General features: G+C 42.6%; 1 protein-coding gene across 4 annotated transcripts in view; it reads right to left on the reverse strand.

The window, feature by feature from the left end:
* The window catches only part of FAM168B (family with sequence similarity 168 member B), a 33,369-nt gene that overhangs the window by 4,809 nt on the left and 7,561 nt on the right, over positions 1 to 20,999 (reverse strand). For 3 of the 4 annotated variants that reach the window (XM_012751720.3, XM_076005419.1, XM_076005418.1), the window contains exons 2-6: positions 20,289 to 20,369; positions 12,592 to 12,675; positions 2,497 to 2,639; positions 2,215 to 2,392; positions 394 to 519 (exon numbers count right to left, since the gene is read on the reverse strand). In XM_012751720.3, the coding sequence (XP_012607174.1) occupies positions 407 to 519; positions 2,215 to 2,392; positions 2,497 to 2,639; positions 12,592 to 12,675; positions 20,289 to 20,358 (588 nt within the window). In that variant the 5' untranslated portion in view covers positions 20,359 to 20,369 and the 3' untranslated portion in view covers positions 394 to 406. The remainder of the gene's footprint in view (positions 1 to 393; positions 520 to 2,214; positions 2,393 to 2,496; positions 2,640 to 12,591; positions 12,676 to 20,288; positions 20,370 to 20,999) is intronic. The other variant, XM_076005420.1, reaches the window with a different exon arrangement.

A 20,999-nucleotide genomic window follows, 5' to 3' on the forward strand; every position in this document is an offset into this window, starting at 1 on the left:
AGCACCACTGCCCCCAAAACTCAAGTGGAACGAAGTCCACTAGGGCCAGAAAGGACAGCAACAGGCAAGATTGCTAGACCTGCTTCCCACCCTGCTCCCAGCAACCCCAGTTACAACTGGAACCCTGTTTCCTACACCAGGCAGACAGGAGATAAGTGCACAATCCAGGACAGGATCAAGATGGACAGCATAAACAGTAAATATCCAGTGGTTTTCTTCTTGATCTACTTTGTAAAGTCCCAATAAGAACACAGATTTAAATACTGCAACTGCCCTTATATCAAGGTCAGGTGCATTTTTCTCATTAGTGCTGTAACATGTGGTAAGTCTGCTATTCTCCACCAGGAAATGCCCTTTCCTCAAAGGCCGAGCCAGACTTCATTGGTCACTTACATTTGCAGGGTGATCACCACTGAGGGGGCACATAGCTGTAGGTGGGTGTTCCTGGGGCCCGGTAGGTGGGCACAGTGACAGGGTGGGGGGCAACAGGAGTTGGGGAGTGAGCAGTCAGCAGGGTACCTGGAAGAAAGAGCACCATGTAACACACAAGGCTGGCCTGCACGCAACTCCAGGCCTCCAACAAGCACACGGGTATGGCCTCTACGCAGGGGAAAGGTATACAGAAAGGATAGTCTCGACCCGGTCACTATCAGAACTCTAATCAATCCCACGTACCCAAAAAGATGTATAAACACAGCAAACACGTACTAATAATGTGTTTGTAAAAGCCTTTGTGCCTGTCCTTCATAGAGAATACCCAATAATTTCTGTGAGTGAGATGATGGAACTACAAAATAAAAAAATAAATTATTATTCAGCCTTAAAAAGGAGAAATTCTGACACATTCTACAATGCAGATGAACCTGGAGGGCACTGTGCTAAAGTCAAATAAGCCAGTCACAAAAGGACACATACTCTACAATTCCATTTATATGAGGTGCCTAAAATAGTCAAATTCATATGGACAGACAGTAGAATGGTGGATGCCAGGGCTGGAGGCAAAGGGAAAAGGGAGCTTTTGTTTGATGGGTACAGGAGTTTCAGATTTGTAGGATGAAAGATTTCTGGAGATGAGTGGTAGTAGTGGCTGCACAACCATGTGAATATACTTAACACTACTGCACTACACACTTAAAAATGGTTAAGACAATAAAAAAATAAATGAAAAAGAAAGAGGGATTTCAAACTACATAAGCTTCTGAATACATCTGAAAGAAACCTATTTTTCCTATAACTAAAGAAACTCAGTGACTGAGTCCTGAGTGTGGACACACCACCACAGGCCTTTGTACTAATCTGGGCCCACTGCCCCCTCGCCGTGGCGCCAAATGCACAATTCCTCCCTCTGCCCAGTCTCCTCTGCCTTGACAGGCTGAGTATGGGAAAACCAATGAAGTAGAGAATCTAAAGAGAAACACACGGCATCCCAGAATGCCTCTCTCCCTGGCATAACTTCCTCATACTGAAGTAAAGCCCAGAAAAACAAAGGGCACAGTATTTTTTTTAAACCCCTAGTCACAGGGAACCAAGTGAACCTTGTATAGGCATGGCCCCAAGGTGGCCACATTTATCCCCAGGCCAGGAGTTGACCTAATCTTAGACATCAGATCAGAGCTTCCATGGAGATACGCCCACCCAGCCTGGGCATCTTATTTCCCACGGTTTATTTTCCTAACTTAGCAGAGGCTTTGGGAAGTAAAGTACAGATGAATGCCAAAGGAGTTCTACAAGCAGCTGCTACTTCTATTAACACACCAGCTTTCCTAGATTCATGAAAACTTCCCCTACAACATGACATGACCGCAAAGACAACTCACACTAGCAGGAAGTACCAAGAGGGCCAGCCCCACCTGGAACACAGTGTCCTCTTCTGCTCAAGCTTTACATGGCCCCAGGGGGCACTCCTCGTCTCTACTGCTAACCAACAGAATGACCCCATCTAGTTCAGAGAGGGCCTGTCAGTCACGCTCCACAGGGAGGACAGTTTGAGGTTTGCTACACTACACCCCACACTCTAGTCTCCTCTCAACTGAAAGGACAGGGGAGGAAGGAAAGGAGGGAGGCAAAGTAAAAGATAATTTGCTGTTCCTTCCCCCAAAGAGTTGTCTTTCTACACAACCGTAACAATGAAATCCAGAGCCAAAGGTCAGAGTTCCCCCTCCCCCAGCTCTAGTGTCAACACAGAGCAGATAAATGCCAGGAAAAAGAACTCACCTGCAGACATGGCCATAGTGGTCCCAGCCACCATGCCCATGGTGACCCCGTTGCCTCTGGGAGGAGGAATGGGAGCAGGGTACACTGTCGCCGGCATGCCATTGGGCTGCACCACAGTCGTGTGGTGGATGACGTGGGGGGGGGCTGCATACAGCGGCTGTGTGTAGTACGTGCCTTGCTGTGGTGAGGAGAGAGACAAATGCCACAGGGTCCCCAAGGACAAGGGATGAGAGCCCAGACAAAAACCACCCTTTCCACATGGCAGTGCATACCCAAGCATACCTGTGCATATGGGCTCTGCTGGGGGTAGGCACTTCGCACAGGGTACACGGCAGTCTGGTAAGGGTTGGGGGAGGAGGAGTACGGTGGCACGGCCCCACTGGTGGGGGAACAGGACACTTTGTAAGGTGTGCCGGGAGTGTAACCTGGAACAAAGAAGCAGTGGCCTGAGTTCACCCGGGTCTGTGCCAGGCACAGTGGAGGACGAGTGCAGGGAGGAACTGGGCTGTGTTTCGGCCTGTTCACAACTCAGTCAGACCTGATGCCACCGCTGCCCCAGCTCTCTAGCTGGTCAAATCTCACTCTATTTCTTAGACTCTATGCATGTGCATTTACTGGGGAGCAGGGAGTGTTTGGGGAAGATGAAAAAATACCAAAGGAGAAAGTGGTATAGACCATATGCTCACACAACAACAGGATATAAATACCTGTTTTGTTCTGCTGAGTATAAATTGGTACAGCCTTCCTGGGGTCAATTTGACATTAAAAGTATATATGTCTTTTAATCCCACAATTCCACCTCTAGAAATCTGTCTTAAAGACCAGGCATGGTCATTGTGTGACACCTATAATCTCAATACTCTGGGAGGCCAAGGTGGGATGATTGCTTGAGGCCAGGAGTTGGAGACCACCCTGAACAACACAGCATGACCTTGTCTCTACAAAAAATAAAAACATTAGCTGGGTGTGGTGGTACATGCCTGCAGACCCAGTTACTCAGGAGGCTGAGGCAGGATGATCACTTGAGCTCAGGAGTTTGAGGTTGCAATGAAATATGATCATCCCACTGCACTCTAGCCTGGGTGACAGCAAGGCCCTGTCTCCAAAAAAAAAAAAAAGAAAGAAGCACAAATATATACATGCACACAGAGACTTCACTACAGGTACGCTCGCCACAGTGCTGTTTATTAGCAAACACAAAGGAGAAACATGTGCTTAGTTGGCTAAGCACCCTGCAGTACAAAGATCTCTGGGTCACAGGAGAAGGCTGAAAACACATGCTTACTTTTTGCTCTCACCCAAAACAACATGAAAATGACACTAAGGCAGATTAGGAAATGAAAAGACAAAGCCACACCAAAAATGGAAGAGAAGATAGCATCCTGAAGCCTAAATAGCTGATGTGGAAAATGATTTAGCAGATTCAAGAAAGCAGCACTCTCGGCCGGCAGAGAGGCATGAGGAGCAGCCTGACACTGGAAGCCCCTTCCCGAAGACCTGGAAACTCCACCACCAACTCCCTTCTGGAAGCTGATGAAGAGCCCCAGTGTGGGAGAGCGTGGCAACTGCTGCATGAGCAGCGAGTGCTGGGTGCCCATTCCTGATCCACCCCCAACAGAGAATAGGAGTTTGTTTCTGGGGAAGGCAGGAGAGGCTCTCTGGACTGCTCTGATCACAGCAGCTCTATCATAGCAATAAGAAGCTAGAAACAAGGCCGGGCGCGGTGGCTCACGCCTGTAATCCTAGCTCTCTGGGAGGCCGAGGCGGGCGGGGGCGGATTGCTAGAGGTCAGGAGTTCAAAACCAGCCTGGGCAAGAGCGAGACCCCGTCTCTACTATAAATAGAAAGAAATTAATTGGCCAACTGATATATAAATAAAAAATTAGCCGGGCATGGTGGCGCATGCCTGTAGTCCCAGCTACTTGGGAGGCTGAGGCAGAAGGATCGCTTGAGCCCAGGAGTTTGAGGTTGCTGTGAGCTAGGCTGATGCCACGGCACTCACTCTAGCCTGGACAACAAAGCGAGACTCTGTCTCAAAAAAAAAAAAAAAAAAAAAAAGAAGCTACAAACAGCCTAAACATCTGCCAGAAGGCAGATGAACAAACTGTGGAACATCCACACAACCAGATACAACTCAGCAACCAAACGGAACAGACTGCCCATGCAACACGTGGATGAATCTCAAAGTCATGTTATGTGGAAGAAGCCAGCCACAGAACTGCTGTATGTCTGTGCATAGGAACTCTAGATAACTGTAACCCACAGTAGTTTAAAAACACCATCAGTGGTGGCCAGAGCAAAAGGGCACTCAGGGCCTTGCTGAAGAGTTGCCATTTATCACCAACACAAGGGCAGACCCTGCCATAGAGATGATCTGGAAAAGATTGAGCCCTCTCCCTCCACAAGGTGCCTGAGTTCAGGGTAGAATCACAAGAAAACAGACCACCAACATATAGCAGCATTTTATATAGTCTCCGTAGGCAAGCAACAGTCAGTTCGGGCTGGGAGCAACGTTGTCTGGAAAAAAAGGAACTGTGGAAGAAGGCTGGGAGGTCAAGGCTAGTCCTGAAGAGCTCCCTCCTCCCCAGGCTGCCCTCCCTGCTTCTTCACTTCTTATGACCACGAAGCTGCCAGACACCAGCAAGCACTTCTGGGTTGAGTCACAGGTGGATGCTACTAAATGTGATTCCTACTCTAGAGCTTAAATCTCATTTATGCCTCGTTATTTCCACTAGCCTGAATTAAAAGGTCCTCTCAGGAGTCACCAAATGCATATCTGACAGTTTATGACAGTGTCACAATCAAAACATCTGTAGAGCTGCCCTCTGTGTGTTACATTTGAGAACGGATGCTAGACCTCTAAGTTGGGAGTCATATGCAGGATTCGGGGGCTAGTCCATTTCACATAATTTAAAAGAACAAACCACTAGCACTCTGGGAGGCTAAGGCAGGAGGATTGCTTAAGCTCAGGAGTTCGAGACCAGCCTGAGCAAGAGCAAGACCCTGTCTCTACTATAAACAGAAAGAAATTAGCGAAACAACTAAAAATTAAAAAATTAGCCGGGCATGGTGGTACATGCCTAGAGTCCCAGCTACTGGGGAGGCTGAGGCAGGAGGATCTCTTGAGCCCAGGAGTTTGAGGTTGCTGTGAGCTAGGCTGACGCCACAGCACTCAACCCTGGGCAAGAGAGTGAAATTCTGTCTCAAAAACAAAAAAAAAACAACAAACCAACAGGGCCCCCTCCCTTATCATACAATTAAAAAATATTCATGACACAGATGAGGCGACTGGAAACATGAACTTGATACTGCTGTAATTGATTGTATTTTTGACAGTATTAAAGAACTATTTTTCAGCCCTGCCCTGCGCCTCCCTGGCCGTGATGCTGCGGCTCGGCCGCGGGCTGAGGCAGCTCGGGGCAGCGCTAGGCGCTCAGGCCTCAGCTCAGCTCAGCTCCCTTCTGGTGCCGAGATGCCTAAGAAGGCTGGTGCGATGAACAAGGGTAAGAGCCAGAGCAAGGAACCAGAGAGACCACTTCCTGCCTTAGCTCCTGTGGCTGTTGATCCTAAAGGTTGTGTCACCATAGCCATCCATGCCAAACCTGGCTCCAAACAAAACAGATCTGACAGCAGAGGCCGTGAGTGTAGCTACTGCGGCTCCTCCGACGGAGGGAGAGGCTGATGCCGAGCTCTATCAGTATCTTTCCAAGGTCTCAGAACTCAGGAAGAGTGATATGGTTTTGGATAACGGTGGTAAATCTCATGAAAACGTGGTGAAACTTTTGGCCTCCACAACTCCAGAAGAGATCTTGGAGAAGTTAAAAAAGGAAGCCAAAAAGGAATAAAAGCAAGAAATGAAAAATGCATCACTGAGAACCTTCTTTATTGCTCATGATGAAGAGTCTGTTAAACAGGAAAACATATTTGAATGCACAGAAGAACATGGGAAAATATGTATATATTTAAATAAGATTCAAAAAAGTAGAAATTTTTAAAGTACTGTTCATTATTAATATAGGTTCTAAAATTTCTGACCCCAAACAGCCTGGAACATGTTATTCTGATTTCATGGCATTACAAAATAACAGAGCTGGAAAGGGTATTCAAGATGACCTGACCTTTCATCTGTGATGGGGCTTCTGACATCCAGAAGTTGAGAGACTTATTCAAGGTCATACTGTGCAAAATGGCAACTGGAACCCAGATCCCTTGATTCCTTGTTGAATTTAGTTTATCTCGATTGTAAATGAAAATGATACTTTCTCCTCAACAGTTCTGGAATTCTGTAGATTGCCTTCTAATTCAGTTAACAAATGACAGAGAAAACCCTGTCACGCTGCTTCGTAGTCTTACCTTATATTTTAAGATGTTTATCTAAATGCAAAAATGTTTTTCACATCTTTTAAAGACTATATGAATATTTTGTGAAAAAGTAAGAATAATCAAGACTTTTAATTTAATATGAATTAAAACTGTTGAATTTTCTTCTTCCTCCATAACAACTTGCAATCATCAAATCAGTAGTTCTTATGAATCTCCAAAGATCCTTAAAGAAGAAAGAGGATCTGGAAGCTATTTTCAGTATTTGTAAAAGCCTATCACAAATCACATTTATATTAAGGTTTCAAAAGCTTATTAAGGTTTCAAAAATGTAATAAATATATTTTTACAAAAAAAATATTTTTCAAGTGTGACAGTGATATGGTTATATTTATCTTTTAAAGGTAATACTAAAACATTAATGACTAAAACATTAATGTCTGAGATTTGCTTCAAAATAAAATAGTGAAAAGTGGTGGGAAGACAGATGAAAAAGATCAGCTATACGCTGATAACTGCTAAAGCCAGGTGATGGGTAAGTGGGAAATATATTCTGGTGTACTTCTATATAGTACTTGAAAGTTTTCCTAATAAAAATTATTTTAAAGACAATTATTCTAAAATGTTAGTTTGTTATGACTTAAAAAAGAGATGAGGCATAAATTTAACTTTATAAACCAATGCAACATGTAATGTTGAATAGATTCTGGTTCCAAAAATTAAAAAACAAACAAACTGGGGGATAAACTGGGCAAATTTGAGTATGAACTATTGACTAAAATTAGGGAATTGCTGTTTCCTCACTGTTATATTTGAAAGGGTCACACTGAAGTCCCCAAGACAAGGGACTCAAAGGCTGTGTAAAATTCTGAATTGGTTCAGGAGGGAAAAAAAACAAAAACCACCCACACCCTCATCCTTATATAGATAAAGCAAATATGGCACAATGGTAAACCAGCGACTCTAAGTGGTTGATACTGTGGGCATTCCCTGTACCGTTCTCTCAACCTTTCTGTATTTAAAAATTTTTTTACAATAAATAACGTGAAAAAATATAATACTTTCAGATGATGATACAACTGAGAAAGGGTCTAAGCTAATCAAAAAATCTCCATCGTGACTGGGTGCAACGGCTCACGCCTGTAATCCTAGCACTCTGGGAGGCCGAGGTGGGCAGATCGTTCAAGGTCCGGAATTCAAAACCAGCCTGAGCAAGAGCGAGACCCCATGTCTACTAAAAATAGAAAGAAATTAACTGACCAACTAAAAATATATATACAAAAAAATTTGGCCAGGCATGGTGACCCACTGACTGTAGTCCCAGCTACCTGGGAGGCTGAGGCAGTAGGATTGCTTGAGCCCAGGAGATTGAGGTTGCTGTGAGCTAGGTTGACGTCAAGGCACTCTAGCCTGGGCAACAAAGTGAGACTCTGTCTTGAGATGGGGAGGGGCGGGGCGGGGATCTCCATCGAAATAACAGTCACACAGGAGCTCAAACAAGTGAGAAAGCTAACTGAATGACACCCATCGATAGCCATATGTCCCCATGTACTCCCAGAAGATGAATGTAAAATCCTGCTGAGCCTTTAAAAAAGCCATCAGGAGGCCTGACTCTTCAGCATCTGATCTGGAAGACAGCCTGGAAGTTAGGCACAGGTTGGAAGAACAAAGATAAAACATGCTGCTGTTCAATATATACAGCCAACAGACTCAACACAAAGTTATGGTTCTACACAATAAACTGATTCACAAAAGAGAATGAGGAAACAGGAGGAGCTGTTTGAGGAACTGAAAATATCAAAACAATGAATTCACAACCTGGAGGGAAAACTGGAGGAAAGAGATCCTCTAAAAGATACATCAATATTCCTACAAGAAGTCCAGGACCATATCGTTGTCCACACTGGACAAAGAGCTTGGACTGAAAAGATGGAAGCTGCCAACCTAAGCAAACCCCAAGAATACAGAGTGTAAAACCAAACTGAGGTAGAGGTGGGATACAGCTCTCCAGATGGGTTCTCTGAGCCAGAAGCACTCTTTTGGCTCCTCACATATACTATAGAGTAAAGCCCTTTTCCATTCCTTGATTATTTCCTTAGGGTACATAATCAACAACAGGTCAACCTACAAGGTCCTCCTTGTCTTCCACCAGAAGCCTCCTGCTGCAGAAATCCTTCCAACTGCACTAGGACTCCCACTCACCCAAGGTGTCTTTGACAATGCCTGCCTCACACGCAGGCTCTGCTAAAGCAAGAGATAACTTGAAGAAGCCAGCATGTATATGCATCTGTCAGAATGTAGTGAAGGGTACACTTATTTGTGCATTTCATATATGTAAAAATTACCTAAAAACAAAGCCAAAGGAACTACAAACAAATATTAATGATATTCATGCTGAAGTTATTGAAGTTAAGTATACAGAGGCTCACAGTTTACTGTAAAATGACACGCATCAAAAAATAAGATAAACTGAAAGATGGATGGAGGAATGAGTATGTGTTACAAGTAAAACGTTACTTGCAAAAGTTGATTCTATGAAGTTTAACTGCAGAATCTCGGCAATCTATATATTGATGTTCACTGTAAAATTTTTTCAGATTTTCTGTACATTTGAAAACTTTTACAATAAAATGTTGAGAAAACAGTCACTGGCTATTTCTATTAAATAGAACAATGGTTTTTAAATATGTATTTAATATTATTTTACTGTTTATTCTTATGACAGTGAACTGCGTTCCAATGCTGACCAGAAAACATTTTTTTTTGTCTTGTGTTTAGACATGACTGTTACATCGCTTTCTATCCAGCATTTAACACAAATCAGTTTCAAGAAAAACATAACTCCCTGTCAATTTAAGACTTGGTGTGTGCTAGTCACCTTCCTTATTTTTCCACATAGTCCTAGGTCCACTATCCTTCCAGAGTAATTCAACAGGAATTTTACAAACTTAAATGTGTGCACACACGCGCGCACACACACACACTCTTACTTCACAGTACTCAAAACAGACATTGCCTCCCTGAAATAATGTTTAAACTTGTACCATTCACAATACAAAACCAAACTTATTCAGTGCGGGGTCTTTCTCTTTCCACACTCACCGAACATCAGTGACCACTGGCTAAGCCCTCTCAGGGGAAAAAGACATGCACAATGCCACTGTTCTCAGAATGCTAACTGTTCAGGTGCCAGAAACATTTTTTTGAATGGGTCAATTTTTTTCAAAAGTACTGTGTACCACACAGATTTTTTAAATAATATTTTTGAGTATAAAAGACATTTTATTTAGAAAATTTGAAAAATCCCAAAGCATGAAAGTACATCTGAGGAAGGAAAAGCTATACCAAAACACACCCTCATGAAATTTCTAAACACTAGAGGCAAAAATACTACAGAGTAGCAAAACCTAGGTGTAACCCAGGTTACACTGAAGCAAGCACCAACAGGTATCTCAATTCTTAGCAGTAATTATGGAAAGTGGAAAATTATTGAACAAAGCCCCCCAAATTATGGGAGAAATGATGTAGCCTAGAAGTCTACTATGTTTCCCTGAAAATAAGACCTACCCATAAAATAAGCCCTAGCAGGATTTCTAAGCATTTGCGCAATATAAGCCCTGAAAATAAGGCCTAGTGATGGGCGTGGCCACACAGCGCATCTGGACAACATCTCATCGTCGCCGAGTGGTAAAGAAGACAAGCAGCCCTTCTCATCTGCCCCATGAGAGCTCTATTGCTTGACATGAGAGATTGGGGTCAATGGTTCTAAAGGAAATAGAGTCGCAAGAAATTCAGGATGGAATTCAGGGTTTGGAGAGTTATGATGATGTTCCAGAAGAAGACGACTTAACTATATTTGAATAAATGTATATTGTTGTACCATATGTGAAAAAATAACACATCTCCTGAAAATAAGCCCTAGGGTGTCTTGAGGAAAAATAAATATAATATAAATATAATAAATATAAGACACTGTCTTATTTTCGGGGAAACACGGTATATCCAGACAAACTGTTAATGAAGTGTGTGTGAGTGCAGAATAAAATGTTTTCAGACATGGAAAAATCACTAAATTATGACTTCCCCATACTCTCCCAGGTAGTTACTGAAGAAAATCCTCCAACAAAACCAACTGAAGAGTAAACTAAGAAAATAGACAAGGACTCCAACAGAAAGGAAAGGCAAAAGCAAGTTCTGGGATGATAGGGAAGAATGACTCCAGGGTCTGGCCCGGAGGGCAGGCAGTCCAAATTGGAGAGAAGGGAGGGCTTCAAAATGAGCTCACCAAAAAATCACAACACACGGAACAAACAGCTCAGGTGTCAGAAAATGCTAAGAGATCCCACCAGCTGGGGGGGAGGCTGGAGGTTTAATAAATGATAATGGTCAAAGACACCACATAAATGCAGTATGAGTTCCAGGGAGTTAAGTGGGAGCTAAACAATGGGTACACATGGTTCCCGAGCCTAAAAAAAAAAAGGCTGCCTACGGGGAGGGATTACTTTTGTTATTAACCACCTTAGGTAGGGCACTCACTGGGTGCAAAACCTTGCCCACAGCCAGCACTCATAGTCTATACAATAGTTTGTGCTGTGCACTGACAATGAATCCATTTTGCTATTGTGTGATAAAGAAAGCTTTAAAGCACTGAAAGCTTGTTTTACTTCACAGGCAGCTTTACTTGTAATGTAAATCAGAATAGGTAACATATACATATATGTTTTTATTATGTTATTTTTAAATGTTCATAATTTTATTTTGATAAATGAAAAATTAGAAAAGTCATATCACAGCTGTTGGCTAAAGTCGCTGTGCGACTTCATCTGTGGCTATCAACTATAGTTGACGCTGGTACTGAAGTGGTTAAGTATGTGCAGTTTCTTATGTCACATATACCTGAAGACAACTTTTTTTAAAAAAGTTAAACAATCTGAGATGTTTTACAAAAGGAGAAAGGTGGTACCATTATAGCCATTAAAGAATCCAGCGAGTGACAGCATGTAACTACTGATCCCAGGGAAGAGATGTTCCATAACAGACTCAAAAGACAGGTGCAAAGCAGCAGGGGCGTCTAGCCCAGGTGGGAGAGAAAAGTGTGAAAAAACTAGAGGCAGGAACACAAAAGAAAAACCGCTCTGAGGAGAATAAACAAGCCAATGTGGCAAAGAGCTAGGAATTTAAAGTGGAAACTCTTCGCTTAACTGTGTCTTTATAGTTGTGGGAAACCATTAAGAAAAACTTCATCTGGGAACACCACTCTGGTTTAAATGGGAAGGAGCATTAACCCGGGGAAAGATGCCTGGGAACAGGAAGACCATGGCCCGAAGGTTCTTCTCTGGGTATGGGCTAAGGGCTGAACAGTGGTGGTCATACTGGAAATGGAAAAAAAGAGATGGATATAAGTTTAGAATATAAGGCAGAATTTTATGATTAACAAAATAGAAATAATTTGGGGAAAAGACCTTTGCCATCTCCTCTTTTGTCAAAATGAACCGTAGGAGGGACAAAGGAACTGCACCAGTAGTCCCATGAGTAAGGCCTCGAGGCCAAGTTGAGCCTTCAGGTCACAGCGTGGGCCACCACTTTCTGTTTTAACAGTGATTTCTAACATCTTAAAATATTCTTATGGACCTCACAGAGAAAATAAGACTTTTTTTTTAAAATATAATCAAAGTGCTAACATACTGTATAGAAAAATCAGAAATTATGCCCCAAAACATTAGCAACATAAAAATTCCATCTCTTAGCATGGCAGTTTTCAGTTTCTAGAAGACACCATTATTTAATGAACGGATGTTCTAGCACAAGGAGTTACCTTTAACAACCTAGTGATTAGAATAAAGATTCATGCTGTGGGAGGACACAAGAAACAGGGTATCTAAAGCTTTACCTGCAATAAGAGTTAAGCTGGTATTGTTCTTATCAACAGTCTAATTAACTGAACTGAGAAGTTAACTCAATCCCAAATCCTACTTCTATACTCACTCTTCTCAAACCCACCCCCCTTACCTTCTCCCCTAGCTGCACAGACAAAGCATTTTATCACCCAACACGTACCTGTTTGGAAGGTAGGATTCGCTCCAGGGTACATGTTAGGAGAATAGGCAGGAGCTGCGGCTGCATAGCCCATGGGGAAACCAGCTGAAGAAAAACACAGAACAATGTAATGTCATCAACTGAAGAAGTGATATGGAAGAGTTCCCCAAACTTGCTCTTACCTTCTTCACCAGAACTCCACAGTGCTACCTACATGTGCCCAACAGTTTCTCTCTAGTTGTCTTCTTTCCTTAGAATATTGACGGGTTACAATCATGATCATATCTTTTAAACCTGTAAGTAAATGCTTACAACTTTCTACAACTAGAAAAATTTGGCAGAAACTGAGAAGTCTATTGTCATGAACAGCAAAATCATAATCATGCCAAAAACAAAAAACAAAGCAAAACAAAACAAAACCACATCGGAGTCAGAAAATCCCCAACACTTCTGGCAATTTTATTCCTGACTCTAATCACATGATTTATTACTTTGCAAGAGTAATTAATAAGAGTGCTAAGAGATACCATATGCTAGGTCCTGTTACTCTCATCTGGTCTCACTGTCAAAGTCTGGAAGAACCAAGATTCAAGTCTAACTTGGACTCAAGGGCCTGTTCTTCCTGCTATAGTGAGCAGCAAAAGGTGTTTTAAGGTCACTCATCCTCACTGAATGCAGATATATCCTATGTTATTACATATTTTCAATTAAAAGTTACTATTTTTTGCTATAAGGCACTGTTTAAAACTTCTAAATTCATTTCAGGTTTCTTCATATTCTTAAGTTGTAATCCCCAATTTTTCCAATTCAGTGTAGCCAGATGATATGGTTTAAATGTCCCCTCCAAAGCTCATGGTGAATTTAACTGTCATCATAACACTATTGAGAAGTGGAACCTTGAATAGGCGAGTAGGTCATGGGGCTCTGCCTTCATAATGCAATTAATGAAGGAATTATTACATTAATTATAACCTACAATAATAGTGAGTTAGTTATCCTGGGACAGGTTCCTGGTACAAAGGCCAAGTTCAGCCCCCTTTTCCTATGACGGACTTGCTTGCCTGTCAGCATTCTGCTGTGGGACGATGCAGCAAGAAAGCCCTCACCAGATGTTGGCACCATACTCTTGGAATTCCCAGCCTCCAGAACCAAACAAATTTCTGTTCATTATAAATTACCCAGTCTGTGTTATTGTTATAATAGCAGAAAATGGCTAAGACACCAATCATAAACCCAGTCTGTAAATGCCATTAAGCTTCGGTGTTCTTACAAAAGGGGCTCTGACATTGAAGATACATGGAAATAGGGGAAACGATTACAATCCACCACATGAAATCAAGCTGATCTTTATTAATACAAATGAAAACTCTTAGTAAGACTAAACCTCAACCACTAATAATTCATAACGTGAACTCAAAAGAAACATCAAGTAAGACATTCAGTGTCAGAGGCAGAATCCTGGCCCCCCAGGTATTCATCAGCAGAAGGACTTCAGTTGCCTGCCCTGGCCTTCCACAGGGCCCAGAAACCCATGAGACCCTTACTTCTCTTCTGTCTGACCCCCTGGTTCACAGTACAGAAGGTGTCACTCATGACACCCGGGGCATTAGAATGTCTGGTTTTTTTGTTTGTTTGTTTGTTTGTTTTTGAGACAGAGTCTCTCTGCTGCTCTGGGTAGAATGCAATTGCATCATCACAGCTCACTGCAGCCTTGAACTTCTGGGTTCAAGTGATCCCCCTGCCTCAGCCTCCCACGTAGTTGGGACTACAGGCATGTGCCACAATGCCCAGATAATTTTTCTATTTTTTTTAGTAAAGATGGGGTCACATTCTTGCTCAGGTTGGTCTCAAAATCCTGAGCTTAAGAGATCCGCCTGCCTTAACCTTCCAGAGTGCTAGGATTACAGGCATGAGCCACCACACCAGGCACAGAATGCCTTCTTTATATTTAGGGCACAGAGACAATGAGATGACCTAGGTTTGCTAGCCTTGACTGCCATCCTGAGTAGCTGTGAGAAGCTGTAACTCTTGTATTTCTATTCATTCACCAGGTGAGTAAAGCTGAAGGAATAGAGCAGTCTTCGAAAGAAATTGTGTTGAGGAGGTCCAGAGAAAGGTGTCTCTTAGGGCACTTAGACCAGGTTACTGAAGGTGGTATCATGATCCCTTAAGCGACCAAAGGGAAGAAATCCTAAGGGTGAGGTGAAAACTCAGGGTAGGGGGCACAGAGTAGAATTCCAACGGGAAAATCCTTGTAAGTGGATTTTTACAGGTTCTGAATAAAGCTTGCAGCCTGAATCCATCCCTACAGTGCCCCCAACCTGGATGCCCTTGTACTACCCAGCCTCCCAATTGGCTTGCAGGTTTCCATGGGAACAGGAATCTTCAGCCCCACTGGCCACCAGGAATTCTTATGTGTGCCCAGTGCTCATCTATTGTCCTTGCTTCAAAGTTGCTTTTCAGTCTGGAAACAGAACCTGTTCTACCTCAGCAGAAGCTACTTCGGGTGTCCCTCCTAGATTCTCGCTTTCCCATTCACCCTCTTTAATTAGTCAGTGGTGGTCAAATATTTAATCAAGTTCACTCATTCTGATATCAAGGGCAGACTCCACTAGAAACAGACCTAAAATGGCCACTTGAAAGCCACAGTGTTCTACAGACCCAAGAAAGTCCTCAGAGCCCTGGCTGCAAAGCAGAAGGCGGCCAGGCAGGCTGTGCAGCTGCCCTCAGTCCCCCACAGCTGCTGCCCTGACACAGTTTAGATACCAGGAAACCAGTGAGAATTTTTTTTTCAATGGTTTCACTGTTTAAAAAAAGTTTGAAGCACTGCTGACCAAGATCATATCCTACAGACCTTTACAGTAATTTCTACAAAATCCAAATTCCTCATCTGTTCTCATAAACTCTACCAGTAAATTCTCATAGGAAATGTTTGCTCTGAACTTGTTTGCTAGCACTTGTGTTTAAGGGTCCCTGGAAAATTTGTGTTATGTCTGCTTAGCCCTTCCTATCTCAACTTTCTAACAATGAGTTAGCATATTCTAAGATGAAACAGAAAACACACACAACATGTATTTAAAATAGCATAATTATCCACCAGCAACAAGATGTCACTACATACCCAGTCTCTGGTATGGGGAGTCAATCACCCAATCTCCTGGGAAGCCTCTGCTCCTCCCCACTTTCCTCCCAGCAGCCACACCCCAGCCTCTCTGCCGCCACCCTAACCCAAGCCATGGTGGGGCTTGCCTCACAATCTCTACTCCAATTGCTTCTACCTGAGCTGCACAAAACTCACAGGGGCAGCTCTGACAGGATCCCATCAACTCTCTGCTCCAGCTTGCCTTGGGTGTAGGACCAGCTTCTTTTCTTTCTTATTCTCTACAGATAGCTAATCTGCAGGGTTCCAAGCAACAGGATTAAAAACCACTGTTTCTTGCTGTTCTTGTCAATCGTTCTGGCCACATTCATCCCCAGAGGATACTGAGATTGTCTCCTCAGCATCCACTCTAGCTAGCTCCCTTCTAACATGGGGAGGATGGAATGGTCAGACTCCCCTAGAGCTAGGGACTGAAGAGACCCTAAATCCTCATCATTTTTATAAGACTGATCACTTTATGAAAACAAAGACTTCAGGCAGGGTGTGGTGGCTCATGCCTGTAATCCTAATACTCTGGGAGGCCAAGGAGAGAGGACTGCTTGAGCTCAGAAGTTTGAGACCAGCCTGAGCTAAAGTGAGACCCCGTCTCTACTATAAATAGAAAGAAATTAGCTAAACAACTAAAAATTAGCTGGACATGGTGGTGCGTGCCTATAGTCTCAGCTACCCAGGAGGCTGAGGCAAAAGGATCGCTTGAGACCAGGAGTTTGAGGTTGCTGGAGCTAGGCTAACACCATGGCACTCTAGACCAGGCAACAGAGTGAAGACTCTTTCTCAAAAAAAAAAAAAAGACAAATTCAGAGAAAATATTTGCAAATTACTTACAGGGCTAATATACTTAACATATAAATAACTTAAAATAATATATAAATAACTAAGAATAAAAACCCAACAGAAAAAAATATCAATGGACATGGACAGATAGAACTACAAACTATAATAATACCATTTCTCACAGACTGACAAACGTTCAAAAGCTGGATGACATATTTTGTTAGCAAGGTTTAGGGAAACAGTTTCATAAACTTCTAGTAGGAATACAAAACAGGGAAAACACCATGCAAGAGTACTGGGCAGTACCTTAACAAATGCATATGCATTTGATCTCTGACCCAGCAATCCCACCTCCAGGAATCCACCCTGAAGATAATTCCCACAAACACAATCAACATAAGCATAAGGCTGTTCACAGCAGCAGGAATAGAATAACAAATACTTCCAACTGACTCCAACACCCATCACAAGCAAACTGGTTGAATCAACCATGGAAACCTCACAAGATGAAGGGTTATGCAGGAGTATTATGTAAATAAATAAAAAAGACCTCTGTGAACTGCTGTGAAATGATTCCTAGCATACATTAAGTTGACAAAGCAAGTGAATACCACCACCTGTATCTCTCTTCTAGAAAGAACCTGCTGTTCAGCCATGAGGAGTGCATGGGCCAGGCAGCCTCCAGCAGCACCTGCCTTCCAAGCCCTCCATGCCTAATGCAGGTCTCCTCCAACTGCCAGTCCTTGCTCCAGAGTATTCCATGGAGGCTGGCTGAGACTTCAGCAGTCTGAGGCTCTCCCTCCCCAATTCTACTTCCTGTCCCCCCTCCCACATCCCCCTGCTTCCTGTCCCCCCTCCCACACACACACCCTCCCAGCAATTTTCCCTCTCAAAAAATGTTTCCATTCCCAGCCCCATTCCAGTGTCCACTAGTATCTGTGTAACAAAGGAGAAATTAGAATACATGGACTTGTTGACCTGGGGGCACTTGTCAATTCTCAGCATGGGCAAGAGGCCAGCCCTCTTCCCTGAACAGAAGCCCATGGTTGGAGGACAGAGACACACACATGGGTTTTGGTGGTAAGATGGTACATATAAATCCAATTTTATCAGTAATTACATTACTATTAGGTCATTAAATATAAAAGTCCAACTTTGAATCAATAGTTTATTGTATTTCAAACAGGAAGCAGTATAATGACTCAAAGTATGCACCTACACTATCGACAGAGTTTTGCCATCTTAATGATAGTTTGTTTGCCCCAGCAGCAAAGAATCCTAGAAAGCAAGTGAGTGGCGATGAAATCACAAATGGTGTTTTCGAAAGCTTGTTGAGAATGGAATATTCTTCCTTGTAAGAAGTGGTCCAAAGCCTGGAAGAAGTGGTGGCCAGTTGGTGCAAGATCTGGTGAATACGGTGGATGATGGAGAGTTTCCAAGTCCAGCCTCTGTAGGCAAACATGCAACAGCACTGTTTGCATGAAATGTAGTTGAGCGTTGTCTTACAAAAGGATTGGTTTGTCTCTGTTGACCAATCTCGGCTGCTTCATTGCAAGCATTCTCATCATCTCATCCAATTGGTTGCAGTAGACATCCGCTGTATCAACTGACCAGGTTTCATGAAGCTGTAGTGGACCACCAAACAGATTGTCAAAAAGAATCCATTTCTTATCACCCGTAATAATACGGTATAGAAATGGTTCACCTTTATGTAGTGACAGCAAAGAAAGGCAAGCTTCAATAGGATTTCCGTTCTGATGCTTGTTTAATTCATGCAGAACCCGTCTATCCAGCTTCTTTACCTTGCTGGTTTGTTTCAAATGGTCCAATATGGTTGGAATAGTAACCTCAAAGCTTACTGCTAATTCACGCATAGACTGAGATGGATTCACTTCACTACAGCTTTCAGCCCATCAATACTTTGGTGTCAGGCCGCCCATGTGCATCATTTTCAAGATCAAAATCAACAAAACAGGATTTCTGGAACCATCAACGTATTCTGTGTTCATTAGCCACATCCTTCCCACTTTGCTGATACTTCAAGCTGTCTGCGCAGCATTTGTTCCACAACAGAACTCATAGTCAAAAATAACACAAATTTTTGACCTATCCATAGTTTCATAAAAATTGCTCTATAAAAGATCTGAGAGCAAAAACCATGCATCTGAAAGAATAAGGATGTTATTTTTCACAACAAAAATCAAACAAGTGTCAAAATGAAAAGTTCTGGTTGCTTCTTTTTATCCTCAGCATCTTTGTTCCTCTCTTCTGCTGATTCTTTCTTTAACATCTGCAATTATTCTAAACTTTTTTGGTGTGACATGGTTTCTACGTGAGGGTTCCATTCCTATCTGTCCTGGCTGGCAATTCCAACTTGATGGATAGTGTCCTGTGTGTTATAATTCACACACCAGCAGGCACCACTCTGCTTGTGAGAACTTGTGCCTCCATAGCAACTCCGCTGTGTGTGGTTGGTCAGATACTCTAGGATAATGCAGTCTGCAGCATAGTTTTTATGTTAGTTTCTCAACTTCTAGACCCCCCCCCCCAGGAAGTACAAGTAATGTAAACTAGAGCCTCAAACATCCCTGAATGGCTACAAATTCTTAGAAAAGATTTCCCCCTTCCCAGAACCCAAACAGACACAAGCTTCCTTGTGAAGCCAGTGAACAAATGGACTGTTTAGTCTACCTCTTCGCTGGAGAATCACCTTCTAAAGGGACCAGACTGACTCCCTGTCTCACAAGGAGACACTAAGCCTCACTTTCTATCCCTATATGGGTTATTAAAACCCACAAATAAACTTGGCACAGTGTCACACACCTATAATCCCAGTTACTCAGGAGGCTGAGGCAGGAGGATCACTTGAGTCCCAGAGTTCAAGACCAGCCTGGGCAACATAGCGAGACTCCAACTCAAAATAAAGAAAGAAACAAAAAACCAACAGCAAAAGTACCCAGGACAGGCACAACATTAATTAGCTCAACAGCCAAATAAGTTGGATTTTTACATTGTCTTCATATTTGACCCCAGGTATTTCTCTTACCTTCTACAACTTAAGTTATACATTTGTAAAATGTTTTATTCCATTTTCTAAGGGTTTTGTAGTAACAGGTTTTAAGGTTATCTCTTCCACCACATTATCAAAAGCCAAAATGAAACTATAACACACTATAAATAACTACTTCTGTTCAAAGTCACCAGTTAGGAAAACCAATTGCTATTTTTGACAACCAGCTCCTATGCCCCCAATTTTTACCTTACTTCCTTCCTCCCTCCCTCACAGCCCATGTTTGACTAGCTGACTCCACTAAGGGTGAAGAACACGGTTCAGGCCCAAGTCAGTGAGTAGAATGCCCTCCATGGCCCAGAGATGGAAGCTGAGTTCAATCAGAATAAAGCCCAAGACTGGTTTGGATAGGGAACAAGAAGCCCCACTGGGCTTTTCTGTATGGCAGAGATAAACAAGCTCCTAGAGGGGACCACTGAGAGGGGCTGAACCTTACAGATACCATAATGGGGAGGAATGGGACCTGTGACCAACACTGAACCAATACTGAGGAAATGAAGCTGAGAACCGGATGTAGAGAAACTAGATCGTGGACCCAACTGCTGGAGCCATCAGATCAAGCTTTGACCCAATACCGTCCTATCTCTTGATTTTTCAGTTCCATATACTTTCTTCCTTGTCTAAGCCACTGGGTTTAAATTGAAAGCATTCTTAATGACAGTGAATGCCAACTGTTCAAAGTTCAATAATGAAAACAAAATTTTACTTGCTCACCTGGATAACCAATTCCTTTGGCATTTGCATAGGGAACCCCAGAAGATCCAGGGCTATAAACAGGATTCATGATTTCAAGAACTAAAAGAGAAAAAAAAAAGTGATTTAGCCAAGCTCTTGTCCTCAGCTTTTTCTCCAGCATAAGTCCTAAACAGCCAGAAGCAAGAGTCCTTTCTCTCTCCTACGGTAAAACAATGCACTTCATGCTGCTCCCAACCAGCACAGAACAGAAAAGGAATACCCAGTGTCCGGACAGCTGCTCAAACAGGACTTTGTAAACTCTCCTTTACAACTCTCCTCAGCCTGTCAGAAGCTAAGGGGGGACAAGTGCTCCTCATATCCCTACTTAAAACAAGGGGAAAATTCTACAAATAACCTAAATGTTCTTGGAACAGAGAAAAATAGTTAAGTAAACCAAGACATATCCGGAGCATGAATTGTCATGCCAGTTGCCTTTTAAAACATACTTAAAAACATAGGAATGATACAATGTTAAGTGAAAAAAAAAGTAGGGTACTATATTGCATTACCCAGTGTGATCCCAAAGTCACACCTAAGTGGATAGGCACGTGCACCTCTGACACAAATAGAAAAAAGTCTGGAAGGAAATACATTAAAATATGAACAATGATAGTTTCTAGATGGAGTAAGTAGGTTTAGTGTTCCTTTTGTACTTTCCTGTATTTCTTAACTTTCATTAAATATATACAT

The sequence above is a fragment of the Microcebus murinus genome, chromosome 8 (genome assembly GCF_040939455.1).
Source record: "Microcebus murinus isolate Inina chromosome 8, M.murinus_Inina_mat1.0, whole genome shotgun sequence".
Taxonomy (NCBI): domain Eukaryota; kingdom Metazoa; phylum Chordata; class Mammalia; order Primates; family Cheirogaleidae; genus Microcebus; species Microcebus murinus.